Below are 24,074 nucleotides of genomic sequence, written 5' to 3' on the forward strand. Positions count from 1 at the left end.
AAGCCACATTAGTGGGCAGTCACAGTGTTAACCCCGGTTTTGGGCGGTTATTACAGCGTAAACTGGCAAAAATACTAGGCTTTATTTCTGCGTATACTGGCATCAATACTAGGGGTTATTACTGCGTAAACTAGCATCAATTCTAGGGGTTATTACTGCATAAACTGGCATCAATACTAGGGATTATTACTGTGTAAACTGGCACCAATACTAGGCTTTATTACTGCGTAAGCTGGCATCGATACTAGGGGTTATAACTGTGTAAACTGGTACCAATACTAGGCTTTATTACAGCGTAAACTGGCACCAATACTAAGCTTTATTACTGCGTATAAAACAGAAGGGTGATCTGGTGGAGGTGGATAGCTGGTCAGAGGGATGATAATGATGAAATGGCACTCCTGGCAGCACTTTGGTTAGAGGAGGAGTAACTCTGAAGATATAAAAAGGAAAAGAAAGGCGTCTCTAAGTGCAGTATGCAAAATGCAATGAGGTACACAAAGGGTTAAAAGCACTTACAAGATCGTTGAGTGTTAAAAAGCATGATAAAATCAGAAGTCCTCATCTGTGGCATTTGTCCATCCTCGGCACTGTGGTAGAGAGCAGTGTAGAGCAGTCCAGCAGCTGTAAAGCCTTCTCATACGTACTGAAGAGAGGAGGCAGCAGGGAAGCCTGTGTTCTGGGTTCACTGCGGGACACGAGGCTGATGGCTTCAGTGAGGTAAAAGGGGCGGCAACGCGTTTCGGAGCATTGCGACTCTTTCGTCAGACGAAGCCGATACTGCTCAAGCTGGCTTATGAATGGTAAGGGGAGGAGTATGAGCGGATGTTGGATACACAATGATAAGGGAAGTGACAAGTGTATTATGAGGACGGCCAAAACGACCATGCACCTGCAAATTGGATCATTAATGACAGTGCTACATACAATGAAGTCCTGAAGGAATTTGACACAGAGGTACAAGGCACCAATGGCAGTGGTTAAATTAACAATAAATAAGCATACAAACATAAGGTTGACATTAAATCAATATACAGGTATGTTACATGGGCAGCTGGGCGTCTATATGCACGTGTTATAAAGGTGGGCGGGCGTTTGTACATTTGTAAATAAGGTTGTAAGTCTAATGTTGAGTTGACAATTAATAAATATACAGCTGTGTTACAAGGGCGGCTGGGTGTCTATACACATGTGATACGGGGGCAGCCACATGCAAAAAAGGTAATAAATCTGTTAAAAAGGGATTTTAAAAATAGGAATTAGCGATAGGATATAGTGGATGTTGTGTGAATTGTACCAATTAGGGTTGTAACAATGGTAAAACAATGCTGAATATTACTTGACTATGAATAAGTGCATAGAGGTGTTACAAGGGCGGACGAGCGTCTATACACTAAAGAGGTAGCGCAAAGTAGTGGATGCTTATACATTTGCAATAAAAAGTATGTGAACCCTTTTGAAATTATATGTATTTCTGCACAAATTGGTCATAAAATGTGATCTGCTCTTCATCTAAGTCACAACAATAGACAATCACAGTCTGCTTAAACCAATAACACACAAAGAATTAAATGTTACCATGTTTTTATTGAACACACCATGTAAACATTCACAGTGCAGGTGGAAAAAGTATGTGAACCCCTAGACTAATGAGATCTCCAAGAGCTAATTGGAGTGAGGTGTCAGCCAAATGGAGTCCAATCAATGAGATGAGATTGGAGGTGTTGGTTACAGCTGCCCTGCCCTATAAAAAAAACACACGCCACTTTTGGGTTTGCTTTTCACAAGACGTATTGCCTGATGTGAATGATGCCTCGCACAAAAGAGCTCTTAGAAAACCTATGATTAAGAATTGTTGACTTGCATAAAGCTGGAAAGGGTTATAAAAGTATCCGCAAAAGCCTTGCTGTTCATCAGTCCACAGTAAGACAAATTGTGTATAAATGGAGAAAGTTCAGCACTGCTGCTACTCTCCCTAGGAGTGGGCGTCCTGTAAAGATGACTGCAAGAGCACAGACTGCTAAATGAGGTGAAGAAGAATCCTAGAGTGTCAGTTAAAGACTTACAAAAGTTTCTGGCATATGCTAACATCCCTATTAGCGAATGTACGATATGTAAAACAATAAACAAGAATGGATTTCATGGTAGGATACCACAGGGGAAGCCACTGCTGTCCAAAAAACCCCCCATTGCTGCACGTTTACAGTTTGCACAAGAGCACGTGGATGTTCCACAGCAGTACTGGCAAAATATTCTGTGGACAGATGAAACCAAAGTTGAGTTGTTTGGAAGAAACACACAACACTGTGTGGAGAAAAAGAGGCACAGCACACCAACATCAAAACCTCATCCCAACTGTGAAGTATGGTGGTGGGGGCATCATGGTTTCGGGCTGCTTTGCTGCATCAGGGCCTGGACAGATTGCTATCATCGAAGGAAAAATGAATTCCCAAGTTTATCAAGACATTTGGCAGGAGAACTTAAGGCCTTCTGTCCACCAGCTGAAGCTCAACAGAAGATGGGTGTTGCAACAGGACAACGACCCAAAGCATAGAAGTAAATCAACAGAATGGCTTAAACAGAAGAAAATACGCCTTGTGGAGTGGCCCAGTCAGAGTCCTGTCCTCAACCCGATTGAGATGCTGTGGCATGACCTCAAGAAAGTGATTCACACCAGACATCCCAAGAATATTGCTGAACTGAAACAGTTCTGTAAAGAGGAATGGTCAAGAATTACTCCTGACCATTGTGCACGTCTGATCTGCAACTACAGGAAACATTTGGTTGAAGTTATTGCTGCCGAAGGAGGTTCAACCAGTTATTAAATCCAAGGGTTCACATACTTGGTGTGTTCAATAAAAACATGGTAACATTTAATTCTTTATGTGTTATTAGTTTAAGCAGACTGTGATTGTCTATTGTTGTGACTTAGATGAAGATCAGATCACATTTTATGACCAATTTGTGCAGAAATCCATATCATTCCAATGGGGTTCACATACGTTTTATTGCAACTGTACAAATTGGACGAATTGTGCAGATGCCTTTAGCAATAATCTGATGGTTAGGGGTAATACTCAAATGTGAATTAGTATATAGAAGTGTTGCAGGGGTGGCTGGGCATCTATACACTATAGATGGGTAATAGGAGGTGGTGGATGCTTATGCAAATAAAGTATTGCTACAGGCATAATCTGTACTGATGATAATGGATAATATTAGATTGTGAATCCCACTATTCCATCCACTCCCAGCTCCAGGGTCACCATAGACTATTCCACTATAACTAGTGCTCAGCTCACTACAGACGCAGCACTACCGGCAGTCTTTCTTTAGGGCCAAGCCTCTTCCCCACCAGACCGTCAAAAAGAAAACACATCTGGCCGAAGGGGTGAGTTTTACCGGTCTTCTGGCTAGGATTGGTGCTGTCATTGTTCCTGTCAGCGTCCGGTGGAGGAGTTGGCGTCGCCCTGAAGAGGGATCGGGGTGGTGCTATGCAAATCTGCCAGACTGATGGGGGCCTGGAAAGGCTAGTACCAGTGGAGGCTGCTTTATAGTCGGTCCCCGAGAAAGCCTGGAAGGGCTCTCTATCTGGCAGGGATGGAGGACTGCAATGGTCTGGCTCTGAAAAGAAGCCCATGGTGTATGTGCCCCTGGAGTGGCAATCCAGGGGTGCCAGAAAATCACTGTTAGTGAGGGTCACTTTGATTTATGGCAACATGGTCACTGCACCATATATCACTTTTTTTTCCACCTGCCTCCTGGGTTGGGCCTTTTGGCTGGGACTGGAAGAATTTTTGATTCCTGGCCAGAGGGCCTGGTCATTGTTTTACACAATGACCACTTTTCACTCTCCTCCCCACTTTCTTTTAAGATTTTATGTTTGTACATGGTTTTTGTACGTGTGACTGGTAGGGTGTAGGTCCTTGGGCCTGCCCTGAAAGTTTTGGAAAGTGGTGGACATGGCATGGCTTGCCCTCTCTCATGGGGTTTCCCTTCAGGGGAGCCCCACTAAGTACTTGGATGGGTCTGTTTCGGCAGACCCTCCAGAGAAAGGGGCCTGTCTGGTTTTGACCAGATGGATCAAGTATAAAGTACTCCAGTCCTTGTCTGGAGCCTAACGGCCTGGGGGATTTTAGAGGGCTTGTGTACGCCCGTTGCATGTTTTTGTGTTTCACTCTTTATGTGTGTGCATTCTTTTGGCACCGGGTGAAGTTTTTGAGTGTGTTTCACACGCCAAGGACTTTAAGAAAAATAAATAAAAATTCTCTCCCACCTGCTCAGAGTCTCCCTCACGGACGTCTCTCTGTAGGCTCAGTGAGCTTTGTACCTGTATCTCCAGCAGAGAGGAGAAAGCAGCAGCAGACACACCCCCTTCACACAGGCTCGGGTATGTGTCTCATTACAGGCTGTCAATCAAATAAGGAGAGGGGGGGGGGGTAGAGAGGACAGGGGGTCTTCTTCCTGCCATACTTTGTACAAATTTGTGCCCTTGTTCTTTAGATTTAGTGTTCTGTTTGTATTTGACTTTCCAGGTTTACCTCCACTTTATGTTTTGTGATGCTTAAAGCGGAGGTCCACCCTAAAGTGGACCTTCCGCTCATCGGAAACCCTCCCCCCCTCTGGCGCCACAATTGGCACCTTTCAGGGGGGAGGGGGTGCAGATACCTGTACAGTACAGGTATTCTGCACCCACTTCCGGGATAGCTCTCTGCGGAAAGGGGCGTAGATTACGCCCCTTTCCGCAAGTGCCCCGCTGCCTGCTGGGAAACACACAGTTCCCAGAGGCAGCGGGGACCGTCCTTATTGCGCAGCGCGGCTCGCGCATGCGCAGTAGGGAACCGGGAAATGAAGCCGAAAGGCTCCATTACCTGATTCCCATACCCAAGATGGCGGCGGCAGCACCCGACAGACAATCTAGAGATCGGCTTTGGGTGCCGACATCGCGGGCGCGCTGGAAAGGTAAGTGTCACTATTTTAAAAGTCAGCAGCTGCAGTATTTGTAGCTGCTGGCTTTTAATAAAAAAAAAAAAAAAAAAAAAAAAACGCGGAGTCCCGGCGCTTTAAGCTGGCCCTTGATGTTTCAAGCTATGGTACCATGGCTTTCCCCTGCTTATGAGCCATATTGAGTATTTATGGGTTGGACTTGTACCCTTTAAAAGGTCATTAGTACCAATAGCTGTGCTCTGATGGATGGATGCTGTTTCTCATGGACAAGACCCCTATTAATCCATACATTTCCATACATGGTGGTCAAGCCTTAGTGGGGATTTTTAGCGTTGCCCACTTATTCCAGTCGGGTTCAAATGTGCATTTACCATACGAGATGCTACTCCAAAATGTTTGCCCAATCTAACAATCTTGACCTGCATCATTTATTGGTTCTATGAATGACTTGAAGAGCAAGAAGCTGTACATATTTTTTACTGGCTCATATACTGTATATGCATAGATTAAAGTGGTTGTAAACCCTTTTTGTTGACTTTTACCTATAGGTAAGCCTGAAACAAGGCTTAGCAATAGGTAGTGGAAATATCTCCTAAACATGCGCCGTTTAGGAGATATTTCACTTGTAGTGCACCGATATCATCAGCGAATGCGCTGTGAAGAAACAGACTAACGCGCCGTTTCTTCCCCCCCAGCGTGTGCCTTGACTCAAGGGTCCCACGCACATGGCCTTTGAAGGGGACAGCGCGGGCTTCAGTTGCAGGCAGGTATCATATAATGGGCTAGTATGCGATGCATACTAGCCCATTATGCTTTTCATTTGCAGGCCTTGCAGGGGGCAAAAGAAGTAAAAAACCCTTCGGGGTTTACTTCCTCTTTAAGCACTTGAGACATAGAAGAAATACAGAAGTTTGATGAATTTCTTTCAAATCATGGAAAACCTGATGCTACCATATGCTGTGAAATTCCATAGGGGTGTTTTCAGCATAGGATCATTTCATAAATGTGTCACATAAAGAGATAAATGCAGTTTATTGTCTTTTTTTTTTTATGAGGCTGGATTCCCTTTGATACATATATCGTCTTTTTAAAGGTCCTGCAGGGGATAGTTCAAATATAGAACCTGCTGCGGGTTTATCTACTTGATTCAATTTAACCACCTTCAGACCGGACCATTTTGCTGGTAAATGACCAGAGGTCTTTTTACACTTTGGCACTGCGCTGCTTTAACTGGTAATTGCGCGGTCATGCAATGTTGTACCCAAACGAAATTTGCGTCCTTTTCTTCCCACAAATAGAGCTTTCTTTTGATGGTATTTGATTGCCTCTGCGATTTTTATTTTTTGCGATATAAACGTAAAAAGACCGCAAATTTTGAAAAAAATGATATTTTCTACTTTTTGTTATTAGAAAAATCCAATAAACTCAATTTTAGTCATACATTTAGGCCAAAATGTATTCAGCCACATGTCTTTGGTAAAAAAAAAGTCAATAACTGTATATTTATTGGTTTGCGCAAAAGTTGTCACATCTAAAAACTAAGGTACATTTTCTGGAATTTACGCAGCTTTTAGTTTATGACTGCCCATCTCATTTCTTGAGGTGCTAAAATGGCAGGGCAGTACAAACCCCCCCCCCCCAAATGACCCCATTTTGGAAAGTAGACACCCTAAGGAAATTGATAAGAGGCATGTTGAGCCCATTGAATATTTTATTTTTTTGCCGCAAGCGATTGAATAATGACAAAAAAAAATTTTATTTTTTTTTTTTTTTTTACACAAAGTTGTCACTAAATGATATATTGCTCACACATGCCATGGTTATATGTGGAATTGTACCCCAAAATACATTCTGCTGCTTCTCCTGAGTACAGAGATACCACATGTGGTCGACTTTTTGGAAGCCTAGCCGCGTACGGGGCCCCGAAAGCCAAGCACCGCCTTCAGGATTTCTAAGGGCATACATATGTCATTTTACTCCTCACTACCTATCACAGTTTTGAAGGCCATAAAATGCCAAGATGGCACAAAACCCCCACAAATGACCCCATTTTAGAAAGTAGACACCCCAAGCTATTTGCTGAGAGGCATGTTGAGTCCATGAAATATTTTATATTTTGCCACAAGTTGCGGGAAAATTACAAACTTTATAAATTTTTCACAAAGTTGTCACTAAATGATATATTGCTCACACATGCCATGGGCATATGTGAAATGACACCCCAAAATAAATTCTGCTGCTTCTCCTGAGTACGGGGATACCACATGTGTGGGATTTTTTGGGAGCCTAGCTGCGTACGGGGCCCCGAAAGCCAAGAACCGCCTTCAGGCTTTCTAAGGGCGTAAATTTTTGATTTCACGCCTCACTACCTATTACAGTTTTGAAGGCCATAAAATGCCAAAATAGCACAAAACCCCCCAAAATGACCCCATTTTGGAAAGTAGACACCCCAAGCTATTTGCCGAGAGGCATGGTGAGTATTTTGCAGCTCTCATTTGTTTTTGAAAATGAAGAAAAAAAAAAATAATGTATATTTTTTTTCTTTTTTTTAATTTTCAAAGCTTTGTGACAAAAATGAAGGTCTGCAAAATACTAACCATACCTCTCGGCAAATAGCTTGGGGTGTCTCCTTTCCAAAATGGGGTCACTTGGGGGGATTTTGTGCTATCTGGGCATTCCATGGCCTCCGAAACTGTGATAGGCAGTGAGGAATGAAATCAAAAATTTACACCCTTAGAAATCCTGAAGGTGGTGCTTGGATTTTGGGGTACCGTACGCGGCTAGGCTCCCAAAAGGTCTCACACTTGTGGTATCCCCGTACTCAGGAGAAGCAACAGAATGTATTTTGGGGTGTAATTTTACATATAACCATGGCATGTTTGAGCAATATATCATTTAATGACAACTTTGTGCAAAAAAATAAAAATAAAAAAATAATAATGTATTTTTTCCACAACTTTTGTCAAAATATAAAATATTCCATGGACTCGACATGCCTCTCAGCAAATAGCTTGGGGTGTCTACTTTCTAAAATGGGGTCATTTGGGGAGGTTTTGAACTGTCCTGGCATTTTATGCACAACATTTAGAAGCTTATGTCACACATCACCCACTCTTCTAACCACTTGAAGAAAAAGCCCTTTCTGACACTTTTTGTTTACATGAAAAAATATTTTTTTTTGCAAGAAAATTACTTTGAACCCCCAAACATGAAGTGTTTTTTTAAAGCAAAAGCCCTACCGATTAAAATGGTGGGTGTTTCATTTTTTTTTTTCACACGGTATTTGCGCAGCGATTTTTCAAACGCATTTTTTGGGGAAAAAACACACTTTTTTTTATTTTAATGCACTAAAAATCACTATATTGCCCAAATGTTTGATGAAATAAATAATATGATCTTAGGCCGAGTACATGGATACCAAACATGACATGCTTTAAAATTGCGCAGAAACGTGCAGCGGCGACAAACTACGTACATTTTTAAAAGCCTTTAAATGCCTTTACAGGTGACCACTTTAGATTTACGGAGGTCTACTGCTAAAATTAGTACCCTCGATCTGACCTTCGTGGTGATACCTCACATGCATGGTGCAATTGCTGTTTACATATGACACCAGACCAACGCTTGCGTTCCACGTTGCGCCTTAGCAGGGGGGGACAGGGGTGTTTTTTTTTATTTATTTTTTTTTTATTATTTTTTTTGCTTTTTTATTTTATTTTTAAACTGTTCCTTTCATTTATATTAATTTTTTTATGATTTTTATTGTTATCTCAGGGAATGTAAATATCCCCTATGATTGCAATAGGTAGTGACAGGTACTCTTTTTTGAAAAAATTAGGGTCTATCAGACCCTAGATCTCTCCTCTGTCCTCAAAGCATCTGACCACACCAAGATCGGTGTGATAAAATGCTTTCCCAATTTCCCAATGGCGCTGTTTACATCCCGCAAAATCTAAGTCATGAAATGCTCGTAGCTTCCGGTGTCTTAGGCCATAGAGATGATTGGAGCCATTCTGGTCTCTGATCAGCTCTATGGTCAGCTGGCGGAACCACCGGCTGCATTCTCAGGTTCCCTGTTGGGACAGGAGAGCCTGAGAAAACCATGGAAGATGGTGCGGGGGGGGGGACATTCCCTCCCACTGCTTGTAAAAGTAGTCTAGAGGCTAATTAGCCGCTAGGATTGCTTTTACATAAAAGCCGACCGCTGGCTGAAAAGAATGATACCAAGATGATACCTAAACCTGCAGGCATCATTCTGGTATAAGCACTCAAAGTCCCGCAACATACCAGTATGTTGCTGGAACTGGTTGGGCATATATTGTAATTTTTTTTTCATGCAGCCTGTGGGCTGAACGAAAAAAAAATATTGATCGGTGGGTATGCCCACCATTAGATACCTCCCTTCATCCACCCACTTCTAATGGTGGGCATACATGCACCATTTATATATGCCGAAGCATGGGGGCATCCTCCCGCAAAAGGTAGGAGCAGATCGCTCCTCCACCCCTTATGCCCCCATGCTTCGGCATATATGCTCTTTTTTAACTGTGGTGGTGAAATCACCCCCGACAGTGCTGGAGTCGCGGCTTTATGTATCATGGGAGCAAACGCTGTTGCTGTCAAGATAAATAAATCCGCGCTGCAACTGAATGGCGTACCTGCTAAGCAAATGATGGTTAACAATAAAACAAAGTAACATTACAGTATAACAGTAAGACGTACCATACCTGCAAAGCAAATACAAAAAAATAGCAAAAAATAACACATTTAACACAATCTGTGCATAAAATATATATATGCCGAAGCATGGGGGCATCCTCCCGCAAAAAAGTTATGCCGCGTACATACATTCAAACTTTTCCACGGGCAAGCCCTCCGTCGGAATTTTGACTGTATGTAACGTGGCATTAGGAGCAAAATCGCTCCTCCACCCCTTATGCCCCCATGCTTCGGCATATATGCTCTTTTTTAACTGTGGTGGTGAAATCACCTCCGACAGCGCTGGAGTCGTGGCTTTACGTATCGTGGGAGTAAACGCTGTTGCTGTCAAGATAAATAAATCCACGCTACGGCTGAATGGCGTACCTGAAAACAAAAAATGGTTAACAATAAAACATTGCAGAATAGAATACAGTACAAAGGAGCAGAACAATAGAGAGAGAATAGAGAGAGAGAGAGAACAATAAAACGACAACTATTTTTGGTTTTTTTATTTTATATTTTTTTTGGTTTTTTTACTTTTTTTTTAACACTTTTTTATGTAACTTTAACACTTCTGTTGTAACAGTTCCAGCGGTTTGGGTCTCTCAAAATGTGATGGCATCTTGGGAGACCCTGTGAACGTGTGCCTAGCCTGTGCAATGCTGTACCCTACGCTAATACTCAACTAGTTCATGGTAGCGTTCAAAACACTCACCCTGACAAAGACCAGGATTGCCAGGACAGCGTGGACAATAAGAACGGGTGTCACGCCTAAATCCGCGCTTTCTGCAGACACGACATTTTCTTTGGGGGGCTCGTTGGGTAGGGGTACTCGGGAGGACATAAGAATAATGCCTCTCATGCAGCCGGCTTACTGCATCTGGTAGGGGAAGGTGAGGTGGAGCACCGCCTGGATACAGAAGGGCTCTGACGATATCCTCCTGGAATTTGAGGAAGGATCCAGTCCGTCCTGAAGCTTTGTGTAGTACATAAGCATTCAGTATAGCCAATTGGAATAAATAAACAGACACTTTTTTGTACCAGCGTCTGGACTTACGGGCAACTAGATACGGCGCCAACAACTGGTCATTGAGGTCCACCCCTCCCATGTTAAGGTTATATTTGTGGACACAGAGGGGTTTCTCCACAATACCAGTCGCCGTAGGAATTTGGACCGTCGTGTCTGCATGAAGGGAGGTAAGAACGAAAACATTCTTATTATCCCTCCACTTCATAGCGAGCAAATTATTACTGCGCAAGCAGGCTCTCTCCCCCAGCCTAAGACGGGACTCTACAAGCCGCTGGGGAAAGCCCCGGCGATTAGGTCGCACGGTGCCACATGCTCCAATCTGCTGATCAAACAAGTGACTAAACAGTGGCACGCTTGTGTAATAATTGTCCACGTACAAGTGGTACCCCTTTCCGAATAAGGGTGACACCATGTCCCACACTATCTTGCCAGCGCTTCCTATGTAGTCAGGGCAGTTCTCCGGCTCTACGTGACTATCGTTACCCTCATAAACCATGAAACTACGTGTATAGCCTGTGGCCCTGTCACAGAGCTTATACATCTTGACCCCGTATCTGGAACGCTTGTTGGGGACGTATTGTTTGAATGACAAGCGACCAGAAAACTTAATCAGGGACTCATCAACGCAGACAACTTGATCGGGAGTAAACAAGTCTGCAAAACGTTGGTTGAAGTGGTTTATGAGGGGCCGAATTTTGTAGAGCCGATCGTATTCAGGGTCTCCACGAGGACGACAGAGTTCATTGTCGCTGAAGTGCATGAACCGCAAAATCATCTCGTATCGTGCCCTGGACATGGAAGCAGAGAACACGCGCATATGGTGAATTGGGTCAGTGGACCAATATGACCGCAACTCACTCTTTTTGGTTATGCCCATGTTGAGGGAGAGGCCCAGAAAGATTTTAAATTCGGAAACCGTAACTGGTTTCCATTGTCTGGCAAGGGCAGACTGGGGAATAGTGGCGATGTGTTGAGCAGCGTACAAATTGGTTTGGTCCACAATAGATCTATAGAGATCTTCGGTGAAAAACAGTGAGTAAAAGTCAAGTGTCGTAAAATCAACTGTTTCCACGTTAATGCCAGGTTGGCCAGTGAATGGGGGAAGTACGGGTTCTGCAGAAGTGGTGGGCACCCAAATAGGATTGGCGAATTCTGCAGGAAGGGCACTATGGGTACGACGGGCCTGTCTTTGTCTTCTTCTTGGTGGCAGCGGGACACTACTTGTGCTTGCCACCTCGCCAGCTTGAACTGCACTTATGGGACTCGCCACGTCACCACGTGTTACTGCGGTGCTGGATGTAGGTCCAGGGTGTACTAGGCCGCTGGTGCTTGCCAGTTCACCAGAAGGATGAGCGGCTCTAGTACGTCTCTGCTCCATACGAGTGGCCTGCGGTTTATGCACCTCAACAACAGAATGGCCGTCCCCTCGTCCGGGATCGCTCCCGAACGAATACCGACCGCCGCAGGCACCGGGCGGGGGCCCGATCGGGCCCCCAACCCGCGGGCAGGCAAGGACGTACATGTAAGCCCTTATGCCTGCCCGTGCTATTCTGTCGACGTACATCGTCGTGCGGCGGTCGGCAAGTGGTTAATTGTGCTAGAAACAGGCTTTTTGGATGTTATGGTACTGGTCTGCATATTGATTTTAATAATACAATTTGTCAAAAGCTTTCTTTTTAACAATGTTTGTTTATTATGCTTTAAGAAAAAATATGATTTTGTGGAATTAGTATGTGTGCATAGTGGGATTATCATCTGGCAGGTGTTATTTATCACAATTAATAACTATATACTTTTGTATTATCAAATTGAATGAGTTTTGAGTCTAAGCCAGGATTCTATCACTACATTTTTTTTTGTTAGAATTTGCTATACCAGCAACTTCTCCACATTCTTATTTCAAATATTTGTTGAGACTTTTTTAAAATTCCTTTTTGTGATAAATGGACACAGGTCTGTTTACGTTTGCTTCGTTATAGGGCTCTAGGGACCTTCCGATCGGGTCTGCCTGAAAACAGACAGGTGGACCTGATTGGAACAGCTGTGTGAAGGGGGCTTAAAGCCAGCAAATGGCTGGTGTCATAAATGATCACATGTGCACACCACAGCAGATCAGACAGGCTAAATTGGCAGCTTCCTTGGCTATAAAGGATAGAAGAGTTTAGTTCCCCTTTAGGCCGGGTTCACACCGCTGCGATGCGGGAACGCCACGAATCCGCGGCGTTTTCCCGCATAGCACACCTCCCGCCGGCAGTTCACACTGCCCTATGCGGACGGCTGGGAGTGTCAATGATATGTTAATGACACCCCCAGATCCGTCCGCATATCGCAGTGCGATCTGCCGACTCGCACAGGAATCGGATCGCATGGTGTGAACCCCCAATGCGATCCGATTCTGTTGCGGACCAAAAAAAGGGTCCCGTGCGAGTTTGCTGCGGGAGCGATGCGAATTCAGCCATACTATCTGTATGGCTGAACTCGCATCGCTACGGAGATCGGATGCGATTTGCGGTGTGAATCACATCCGGATCTCCCCCCGCAGCAGTGTGAACCCAGCCTTAAGGTTACAGCAAGGACAGCGCAAAGGTTGTAAGGAGGAATTTCATCTGTTGGTCAGAAGGATCTTAACTGCCCTTGTGTATAGTGGAAAGGTCTTTGCATCTGTAGGACCCCTAAAGACCCACAGTCTGTGGGGACCTTGAATCTGAAGCGATAGACACTCTGACCATGGCCTGGCCTCTTAAGGTCGTGGGGAGATCAAAAATTAACTCTGCAATGCAGGCACCTGACAGGCATTAAGAACATACCGGAGATCAGAGTGCCACATGGATTTTTTTTTTGCAAAGCAGGAGCAGCAGTTGAGAAATGCTTTGTCAATGCTAAATGGTGGTAAAGCAAGCATTAAAGCAGGGGTCTCAAACTGGCGGCCCTCCAGCTATTGCAAAACTACAAGTCCCATCATGCCTCTGCCTATGGGAAGTTATGCTTGTAACTGTCAGCCTTGCAATGCCTCATGGGACTTGTAGTTTCGCAACAGCTGGAGGGCCACCGGTTTGAGACCCCTGCATTAAAGTGATATTAAAGGCAATTTAACAAAAAAAATCTGAGCGTGCCTAAGGCTTTCATTTCTGTCCGTGGCTGATTGGAAACATTTCACTGTACCCTCCACAACACCTATACTCTGTCCTGGGTGGTGTATGGTACTAATTGGCTGTGTGCATGAGCCCAAATTTGTATGCGAGTTCTTTCATCTTCCACTCTAGACCAACTAGCCGTATTTATCAGCGTATAACACGCACATTCATTTTAAGAGGGAAGTGTCAGGAAAAAAAAAACCTTAAATTTTTGTATTGGCATATAACACACACACGCTGTTTGCACCAGATTTTCATGGTGTAAAAGTGAGTGCTATACACCAATAAATACAGTATATGAAATCTTTTCTTTTGTACAAAACATGCTGCAGATGTTACAAAATAACAAATGCTACACCAACCTAGAACATTTTATTCAATTTTTTTTTTTTTTACCACCCAGTTAGAATGACTTTGTATTAACATAATTTACAGTATAGATTGCAGATTTTATTTTAATATGGATAAAGATGAAAACATATATGGTTTATAAAAGACTTTGACATAATATATGTTGCCGTTCTGAGTGGAGGATTCTCCAAGTGAAAAAATTGTGACTGATGCATTTTCTAGTACAGCTTGGGAAAGGAGGTTGAGGCTTCTTAACAGTCTTCTTTGAAGTAGAACTATAGGGCAAAACTTTTTCTTTTCATTTTGCAAAGTGTAAAGCCCCATATACACTATCAGATTTTCTGCTGTTTTTTTTTCCCTCCAGATTTACCAAAACCATATAAGATGAGGTCAAACCTTAGGAGTTTAAATTTGTATGCAATCAGGCAGGCCCTTCCACTACATGGTTTTGGTAAATCTGAATACAAAAATCAGCAGAAAATCTGATCGTGTGTATGGGGTTTAAGGCTGCATTGACGCCTGAGCGTTTCCAGCTCGTAAAACACCCAAAACATGCTCAACAAGAAAAATCCCATTCATTTAAATGGCCCCTGTTCACATCTGAGCGTTCTGTAGCCTGAAGCTCAAAAAAGTACATGAACTTCTTTTTGGGGAGATTACGGGCGTTTTTCTGCTTTTTACATTGTGATCTTTTGACCTGTGCAACATCACGGTAAAAACGTGCAACTTTCTACCTGAAAACAAAATGCTGAATGCAGCCTAAGGGAGGGTTATATAACCAGTCAGTTTTTTTGCCATGTGTCCAATTGGGGAGATTTCCCTTTACTCTCTCCCATCGGCAAAACAGCTCAATGCTTGATTTCATTTGTTGCTACCCTAAATAAAGTTATGGAAATTGCACAGTAGCATCACCACGCATTTTCTTGATGAATGGCATTATATGACTGTACAGTATGCTTTTAATCGACATTTTTTTAAATACAATTTTCTATCCAATTTTTATACAAAGTATTTTTCTTTGTATTTATGTGTCCATGCAACTGAAAAGTCCCATATCCCCCCCCCCCATTAGCCTCTAAGTCCAGCACGATCTCCACCCTCCAAGAGCAACAATAGTCAAAAACAGGAAGGGTGAGAAATCTCTGCAAATTAAGGGAACCCCTTAGGTAGCACAGATCACCAGAACTAGTGTCCCATTGCAAGATTTCCCCTCTATTACTTTTCTGGGGACAACCCAAAATGTGGCACTCTTACTTTGAGTGATAATGGTAAACAGGACAAATAGAGAGGGTGAAGCACCCTAACGGAGGCACAGACAGCAATAAAAATTGACAAGCGGCCGCTACACTATCCAAAATTATAAAAGAAGTTTTGCCTTTAGTTATACTTTAAAGTGTAACTGCACTTTTGTGGAGGGGGGAGGGGGGGGGGAAACAACAACATTCCCCCCTAGGTGATCGATGTACATTGCAAGGATTGTAACAAACTTTGTTGCAGATGCCTACCTTTTGTTATACTGAAGAAATCCACGTGTGTGTCTATGCCACTGTTCTGAGTGGGTCTAATGGGAGTGTTTTCATAATTATCAGTCAGGTGTGGAGCTGAAGGGCACTAATGATGAAATCTGCTGGGCCTACATCCCTTTAGACGTGTTCCTATTGAAAGTATCTCTCAAAAAATGACATTTTTGTTGCAAGGGATGCCTGAAACCTGATTTGTATCTTAGGCAGACTTCTGGGAAAATTGGTGAGCCAATCACACAAGCAGGAAATGATGTTCCTGGGGAGTAGTCAGTACACACTCCAGGAAGCCATATTACAACATATAAAATTGCATTGACTACAGATAGAAAAGGAAAGGTAATTTTTAATAACATTCAATTACAATATGATTTTTTTTTTTCTTTATTTGCCATCTCCCCCCCAAAAAAAGTAGAGTTGCCCTTTAAGGCTTATATTTGAAACAACCCGTCATGATAGAAATGTGAAGGCTGCCACTGATTTATGGTTGTCACCCGGCTCCTTTATCCACTTCATAGTTCCCTTTTGTACCACATCATACATGCTTGTTTTTGTTCAGCAAAATGCGGTAAAGCAAGCACCTACTTAAGCAGGTCAACAATAGCAACTTTAATGCTTCTAACTTGGCAAACTCGCATTAAAATGAAACATGTAAGATATTGGGGAAGCAGGGCATGGGTGATGCCATAGCAGGCACAATACAAATGATAGGGACGGTATGAAGCTGCCAATTAAAAATTGTATTAAGCTGCAGAAGGGATAATGTATTCTAATTACCGATGTATACAAAAAATATTTCACGCAATCGCTCTTATAAAATATGTTAACGTGTTCTTAAAGCCATACAGGTTTTGTACATGCAGGGCAAAAAGTAGCAGGTGATGGCAACCCTCCTGCAGCTCATACTTCCCTTTCCTTCACTCCCACGCTGCTCTGTTCCATGAGCAAAACACCAGTGCTACTGGTTAAGGCAGAACGCTCCCCTCCTCTCATGTGATAGTGCTTTGTGATTGGCACAGCACCATCAAATAGGGTTAAGAGAGTCCATAGCCCTGTGTAAAATCCAATACAACTCAAAGCCTACTAATGGCTTTTTTCCCCATCAACTTAATACAGCAGTGTGGGAAGAAAGAGGAGTATGTACTGCTGGGAGGGGAATTCACTTTAGAGCTAAAGAACTCAGAGAAAACAGCTAAAAACACAGATGCAATATAAAAGGGAGCCGTTTTACCTGCCAAATTTGTACCCCTTTTTATCCAGTCCTCAGACTTACACAGCTCTATCACATAGAACAGCCTTGTCTGACAGGGAAGGAGACACAATTTTTTCTCTGCTGCAGTTTAGCAACATTTACAGGTCTTGCCTCTCCTCTACCAATGACTGAACAGTGAGGCAGCAGATTGATGAGCTTGTCTCTCCGTTACTTTGTTTCTCCTATCAATATTTTCCTTGTTATCACATGTGCATGGCAGCACTACCGATTAGCTTCTTGTGCTGCTTCTATATCCCAGGTCCAAGGAACGCAAGAGCCTGGAACCAAGTCAGGTTCAGGTACACTGGTTGCATTTACAAAATACATTTAATGATGTATTATTGAAAACATAGCTGCATTAAGTTTATGTCTTTTACAGCTTCCAGACTTCAGCTTTGAACCAGTGTGTGTGAAATCAATATGGCCGAGTTCTTACCATTCAGAAAACCGGTTTGACATGGTAGGAGTTAAAACACTGAATTCCTCAAAAAAAAAAAAAAAAAAAACATTCTTCTCTTTGTATTTAAATCAATAGTTCGTTTCGGACAATTCAAAAAAAGATACTTTTAGACATGACCTAGATTTGTAAAATTAGTATAGCCACCAGTTAAGAGGTCTCTTTCACATGGGCAGCTGAGGGGGGTTCTGACAACCTCCAGGAACACTCCGATCAGCACTCTCTGCCACTGGCTGCTGGGAGTCGATCGCCTGCTGGTTTTCCAGCATGCATGGCTGGCTTCTGTTAGACAGACTGACATACATGTGAAGAATGTCGGACAATTTGTTTTATACTCTCAAACGTCTTCCGACATTCTACCCGTGTGTACGGGGCTTTAGGGCTAATCATCAGTTGGAAGAGCCTATTTGCATACTGTAGCAAATTTAACACATCCTCCCCAGTCAACAGACTACACCACCTGTCAAAGTCAGCTATTCAAGTCAATGGGGCCTCGCCACATTCATGAGCTAAAAGCTTGGCTCACAAAAAAAAAAAAAAGCATGTATATTGCCTAAACATCACCCTCTGATCAGTTATACACATGTGCAGATCATTTCTCAATCTGAAATCATGGGAAACCATAAAAACGAACAAAACACTATATATTAAAATTATATCCATGTCATAATATATGCTATAAAAAAAAAAAATCTTCATTTCAAGGTTCTTCTTTAAAGAGGACATGTACAGAAGGACATACAAAGTCTCCCATTGCTACCTCCTTTCTGCAAATGCTAACATCTATGCACCATCTGGCTTCCATCCTTTGACCTGCAGACCCAGAACTAGCCCACAGACTAGAAAGTCAGACTTCCTGATCTGTACTGCTGGTCATTGAATCAAAATACTAAAGTCAACATTGCGTCTGACTGTCAAAGCCCCCAGATCAGAATGGCAGCTAAGCAAGTACATTTTTCAGAACGATATGTGAGCAATGTCAGCCTCCTGGGTTTAGTTTAAAGCAAACATCTATCCTTACCTTCAGTCTTGCATAGATGCCCAGGCTCCTTTTTTTGTACTGAAATTGCTTACTATGCATACTGTGAACTTTTCACAGTAGTCATAATAGTTGCATATATTTAGATACAGCCTGCCTAATTTCCTCATCATCTTCTCCAGCCTGACTGTCCATGACCCACCCCTTTTATTTATTGGATTTCAGTTCTCTAAATCATGCAGGCTCAGCATCACATGGGCATTATCTAGAGAAGCCTGCAAACATGCTGTATACAGCCTGTTTAGGAACTCCAACCCTTCCATGCTGATATCCATCAATGCCTATAGATATTTGCATAATTCCTCACAACAACAAGTCCACTGCTTGCATCAGGGCTAATGTCTCTTTAGAGCAGTGATCTCCAAACTGCAGCCCGGGGGCCAGATGGGCCCTTTGCCTTTATCCAGCCCTCGAGGCACTATGCCATACACTGAAACCAACGGTGGGGCACAATTTCTCCCACAGACACCAATGGTGGGACACCTTTCCTCCCATAGACCTCACAAATAGGGGCATAATTCTTGACACCAACACCACCCACTCTCACCAACGATGGGGAACTATTCCTCCCACTGACTGCAAGGATGGGGTACTATCTTTTCTGCTAATGGCAAGGATGAGGTACTATGTGCCACCGGGTGATCCCAACGATGGGGCACCATTCCTCCCACTGACGCCACCGATGGGGCACCATTTCTCCCACTGACACCCACAATGGGGCACTATTCCTCCCACTAAAAATGTGGTATTATCTACTTCCACTAGGACATTTTCAGTAACCACGTGGGCGCCGGGCAACCACCCCCCCACCGATGGGGCACTATTTCTCCCACTGACACCCACAATGGGGCACTATTCCTCCCACTGACACCCACAATGGGGCACTATTCCTCCCACTAAAGATGTGGTATTATCTACTCCCACTGACACTAGGACATTTTCAGTCACCACATGGGCGCCGGGCAACCCCCCCCCCCCCCCCCCAAGTCTGAATGACAGTAAACTGGCCTCTTGTTTAGAAAGATTGGAGAGCCCTGCTTTAGAGGAACACAATGGGGGTGGTGATGTTTTCAGGAAGCCATGTACTGTACCCTGCCAGTCCTTCCCAACAGCCACAATCTGTCTTCAGGGAAACAGAGACCCAATGATGACTTCACTGGGTCTAAAATTTGGTATATAAGGAAAAGATTTTATGTATTGGTTTTTAGAGCACATTGGGGGGAGATAAGAAGGTATCGGGGTAGTCAAAATATAAGCAGATTAAACTTGAGCATAAATGATCTAATGTAACCAATTCTTTTCAAATGTCAATGTTTTCCAGTTTCCATCTTTATCCTTAAAAAAAAAAAAAAATCCATATTTTTATAGCTGTCATTTCAAAGCAATTTACAAACAAGAGAACAAAAATGCTGTTGTGCTGTGACAGTACATCAGAAACAAGTAAACTGCGCTCAGAGGTATAAAATCCAACTGGGTCACACATAGAATAAAATGTATTCTGCTAAAGTATCAGTGCAACTAAAGTAAAGTAACCTGTACAGAGTACATGGGTAGTGGAATGTCTCAAAGAAGAGAGGTTTCTGTACCAGCCAGTCCTGCAGTATCCTATCATTAAGGAACCCTTGTCATAGTTTTAACAAGGCATGAATGTTTGGCACAGACATATAAGTGCTTCAAAAGAGCTAGAACAGTTACTTTGTCCTGCTTCAGCTTGTAAGTACAATAGTGACTACTGTTATTATGTATTGTATGTTCAGCCTTAACATGAGACTGAGCAAACAGCCTCTCTGCAAGGGTTGCTTTACTTCATTTACCAAGAACATTTAATGGATCATCAAACATGGAGGAAACTTTAGTGTCCTGCTTTGTTTCCGATGTTGGAGGAGTGGACTTGGCTTTTGGTTTGCTTTTCTTCGTGCTGGAGGCCGAGGTTGAAAATATATCATCTGCATGAGAAGAAATATAGAATGAATAACTTGTTATACAACAGTAAAAAGGTAGGGATTTCTGTTTATAGATCCTCCAATTTTATATAGCTTTGCAGCTAAAATCAAAAGATCATGATCTACAAGAATGGGTCCCGAGCAGATAAAAAAAATATAGATATAGGTAAGATTCTGCTTCACAGATTACCGGTATTTGAATTCAGAATTGACAACTAGCAGACAGTGGACCGCTGTACCCTCATACTGAATCTCCAGCACCAGATAACTCGTGGTAATAACACAACCTAAATGACAATCTGTGGGGAGGTCTATTAGGACAGTGCCTATATACATTTGTTGAGAAAAACAAAAACTCCCCTCTGGGTGATTTAAGTACATTGCAAGGATTTTAACAAACGTTGGTGTAGATTCCTACCTTTTGTTCTTCTAAAGGAATAGGGAGACGCCGAAACCATCGTTTGAACGTTGGATTCTATCCTATGCTGTTTTTATCTGGAAATTCTTGTAAGTGCAATTGTTTATTCTACCAATAAACCAGTGGCGTTTATACTGCACTATGGAAGCTCTCTTTTTGTTTTCTATCTTTGAGTTCCGCTGGAGCAGTGTGACTGAGGAGACTCTATAAGGTTTAAGTGAGACCTAATTCCCCGTGTCCTGCTGACCTCCTATAACATAGTGGTCATTTATAGCTGGTAAGCAGTTTGTATTAACTCACATTGGGTGTGGAGCAGGATTCTCTCTGATCCCAATATCATCACCCTCCCTGCACTTGTTTTTTGTGCCTGTCACACGGACAAGGACCTTTCTATTTTTTTTTTTTTTTTTTTTTTTGCGTTTTACATATACAGACACTGTATTCATTCTAAAAGGTTACAAATAACATCAGTGGACCAAGCATTTCCTGATAAAGGTGTAACTATCTTACAATAGGTAGTTCAGTGCAGTTCCTTAATCTAATACAGAAACCACTCGGGTCTGCTAAAAACAGGATCTCACCACTACTTTTTCACTATTTCTTCCATATGAGCGGAAATTGAAAATCAAAGAGAAAAGGAAGGGGTCAAAAGAAATAGAGGCAGAAAAGAAGGGTAGCAAGGGAGGGGAGGGACGGAGGAGGGCCAAAAACCGGGGGGGGGGGGGGGGGGCAGCCAGAGCGAGGATGAGTGTGAGAAAGTATACCGCAATATAGTTTTAGGTATACATCTATTGGTCAGCTATGGGTTCTGGAGGGATTTTCCCTATTCTGAGTAAATAAAGGTATTCAAGATGAGCCAAGTAATCGAATATTTTTCCCGTTTATGCTGTGCCAGGAGGACCAGATCCTCCGGTTTATTAATTTCCTCTACCTTCCGCAACCAGTCCGCAACTGTCAGTGGACATTGTTGCTTCCATCGGAGCGGTATGCATGCCTTCGCTGCATTCAGTAGGTGACGGAGTAATGATTTTTTTATATTTTTTGAGTGGGATTCTTGACAGATGGAGGAAGAAAGCTGCCTCCTCCGGAATCGTATATTCCGCAAAACTTCTGAGTGATAAGTCTAACTTCCCTCCAGAAGTTCTGTAGTTTAGAGCAGGACCAGAAGATGTGGAGCATTGAACCCTCTTCCTCTCCACATCCACAACGGTCTGAGGTGTTGGGGAAACACGTAGCCTGGATGGGGTGAGGTACCATCTTGTTAGGATTTTATAATTTGACTTCTGTATTTTGGTGCATAATGACGTTTTAGTAGCACAAGTAATAATTTTCTGCATTTGTGTCTCTTGAGAATTTACAGTCAAGCTCTACCATCTCTCTAAGCATAGAAGATGGGGTTGTGTAGGAGGTGAGTTGAGCAGTGTGTACATCTTAGAAAGGGTTTTCGTTCGAGGTTCCGTCCCTGAGTTCCTCAAAAGTCGTTAGCTGGCGAGAAAAGTCTTGAAGATTGGGTATCGAGTGGAGGAAGGGGTGCAACTGCACTGCATTCCAGAAAGGAAATCGGTAATTACCTGTCCCTTCAGTCAGTTTCGGTATGGTAGGCCAACGTCCCGCCGACACAAACTGCTCTGCATGGTCAGCACCTAAGCTCTCTGATGTTACAAATTTAGCAGGTCGTAGCCCTGGTGTAAAGTTTGGGTTTCCTAAGATTGGATATAAAGGAGAGCTATTTGAGGTGAGGGTTGATTGGGTGGTTGTTTGTGCACTGTGCCTTAGGGTAGTGCCCAAGAGAGGGTGTGTTTTCAGTCCCAAAGGGAGTGAGTCGTAGCACCACAGTGCTCCCTTAAGCGGGATGTCTGTCTGCGCTTGTTCTATTTGTAACCAGAGTTTTGTTGTCATGTTGCGTCACCAGTCCGGTATGCGACCTGAGTGGCCTGGAAGTATTGTTTAACGTTCGGTACCGACAAGCCTCCCTGATGTTTAGGGAGCGAGATTTGGGTCCTGCTCAAGCGAGGTTTTTTATTTACCCAAATGAATCAAATGAAAAGTTTGTGTACTTGTTAAAAAAGTGAGGCATGTGGATAGGAAGGGCCTGAAGCAGGTAAAGGAATTTTGGTAAGATACACATTTTAATGAGGTTACACCTACCAAACCAGGAGTGCAGCCCTCTGCCCACCTCTCTAGGAGAGAGCGGACCTTAATCAGGGTGGGAGGGAAGTTCAGTTCAAACCCTTTCTACTTCTTTTGCATATATGGACAATATTTATTTTTTGTATGTTTCTGGGAGGTGCATTTGTGTTTTATTAACTTTATAAGACCATGTGACTGGATTTTTACCATCCTTTAGTGCTGCACGGTTTGTATATTTTATTTGTTTGGAGTCTGTATCTTGGCTTATTGAGTGCTGGCAGCTAAGGTTAACCCTTTGTTTTCTCTTTCCTTATATTTGTATTCTAAAGGAATGGCTGTTTGTCTATGTCCACGTGCGGAGTGAATCTGTATGGGAGTGGTTTTATAATTATCAATCAGCTGCTGCACCCAAGGTCTGCATTGCTTTTGATGCGATTTCCCTTTGAGCGCATCTCACCAAAAATTACATTTTTGTTGCAGGGGGTGCTAAAAATCGGACTCTTATCTTAGTGCAGATTTCTAGGAAAATCAGTCAACCATTCACATGAGTAGGAAATTACTTTTCTTGGGGGGGGGGGCTGCAGTTCACTGGCAGGGATAGTGCAGTTGGTAAAAGCTGTGCATCTGCCTGTCCCTTCACAGAGAAGGATAGACTTGGAGGCAATGGGTATTGGGGCGCTTCAGTGCAGACAATGCAAATAGGATGGAATTTCTGTGCCTTTTGCAATCCCCATCTCCTTCAAAGGGATGGAGAGGCCAATGCGGTTACCTTGTCGAGAACCCAACTCTGCCTGTGGTTAACTACAGTAGACAATTCTCACCTAATGTCTAACCTCCTATCAGTACATTCTAAGCCTGGCACTTGCCCTGGGTTTCCTTTCTAAGACAGCCAACATCCCAAGTTATACATACCCATATCATCATCAAATATGGACTTGGCCTCCACTTTCTTTTTTGATTTCTTCTCCTTAGGTTTATGTGTGAGATCAGCAAAAATATCTGAATTATCATCAAACAGATTTGCTTCAGACGCAGTTTTCTTCTCTTTTGACTTTTTCACTGGCTTAATAGATTCTGCTGCAAATATGTCATCCTTAAAAATATTAAAAAGAAAGGGCAGATATAATAAATATTAGGGACGTTATAATAAAA

The 24,074-nt window shown here is 42.9% G+C and overlaps 1 protein-coding gene across 2 annotated transcripts in view; it reads right to left on the bottom strand.

Moving 5' to 3' along the window:
* Positions 1–14,165: 14,165 nt before the first annotated feature.
* The window catches only part of WASHC2C (WASH complex subunit 2C), a 146,968-nt gene continuing 137,059 nt past the window's right edge, over positions 14,166–24,074 (bottom strand). For both annotated transcript variants that reach the window (XM_077454384.1, XM_077454383.1), the window contains 2 exons: positions 23,835–24,015; positions 14,166–20,377 (listed from right to left, as the gene is read on the bottom strand). In XM_077454384.1, coding sequence (XP_077310510.1) covers positions 20,238–20,377; positions 23,835–24,015 — 321 coding nt within the window. In that variant the 3' untranslated portion in view covers positions 14,166–20,237. The remainder of the gene's footprint in view (positions 20,378–23,834; positions 24,016–24,074) is intronic.

Source organism: Lithobates pipiens, unplaced genomic scaffold (genome assembly GCF_037356315.1).
Source record: "Lithobates pipiens isolate NorthernLeopardFrog02 unplaced genomic scaffold, aLitPip1_a1.2 Scaffold_25, whole genome shotgun sequence".
In the NCBI taxonomy this organism is placed as follows: domain Eukaryota; kingdom Metazoa; phylum Chordata; class Amphibia; order Anura; family Ranidae; genus Lithobates; species Lithobates pipiens.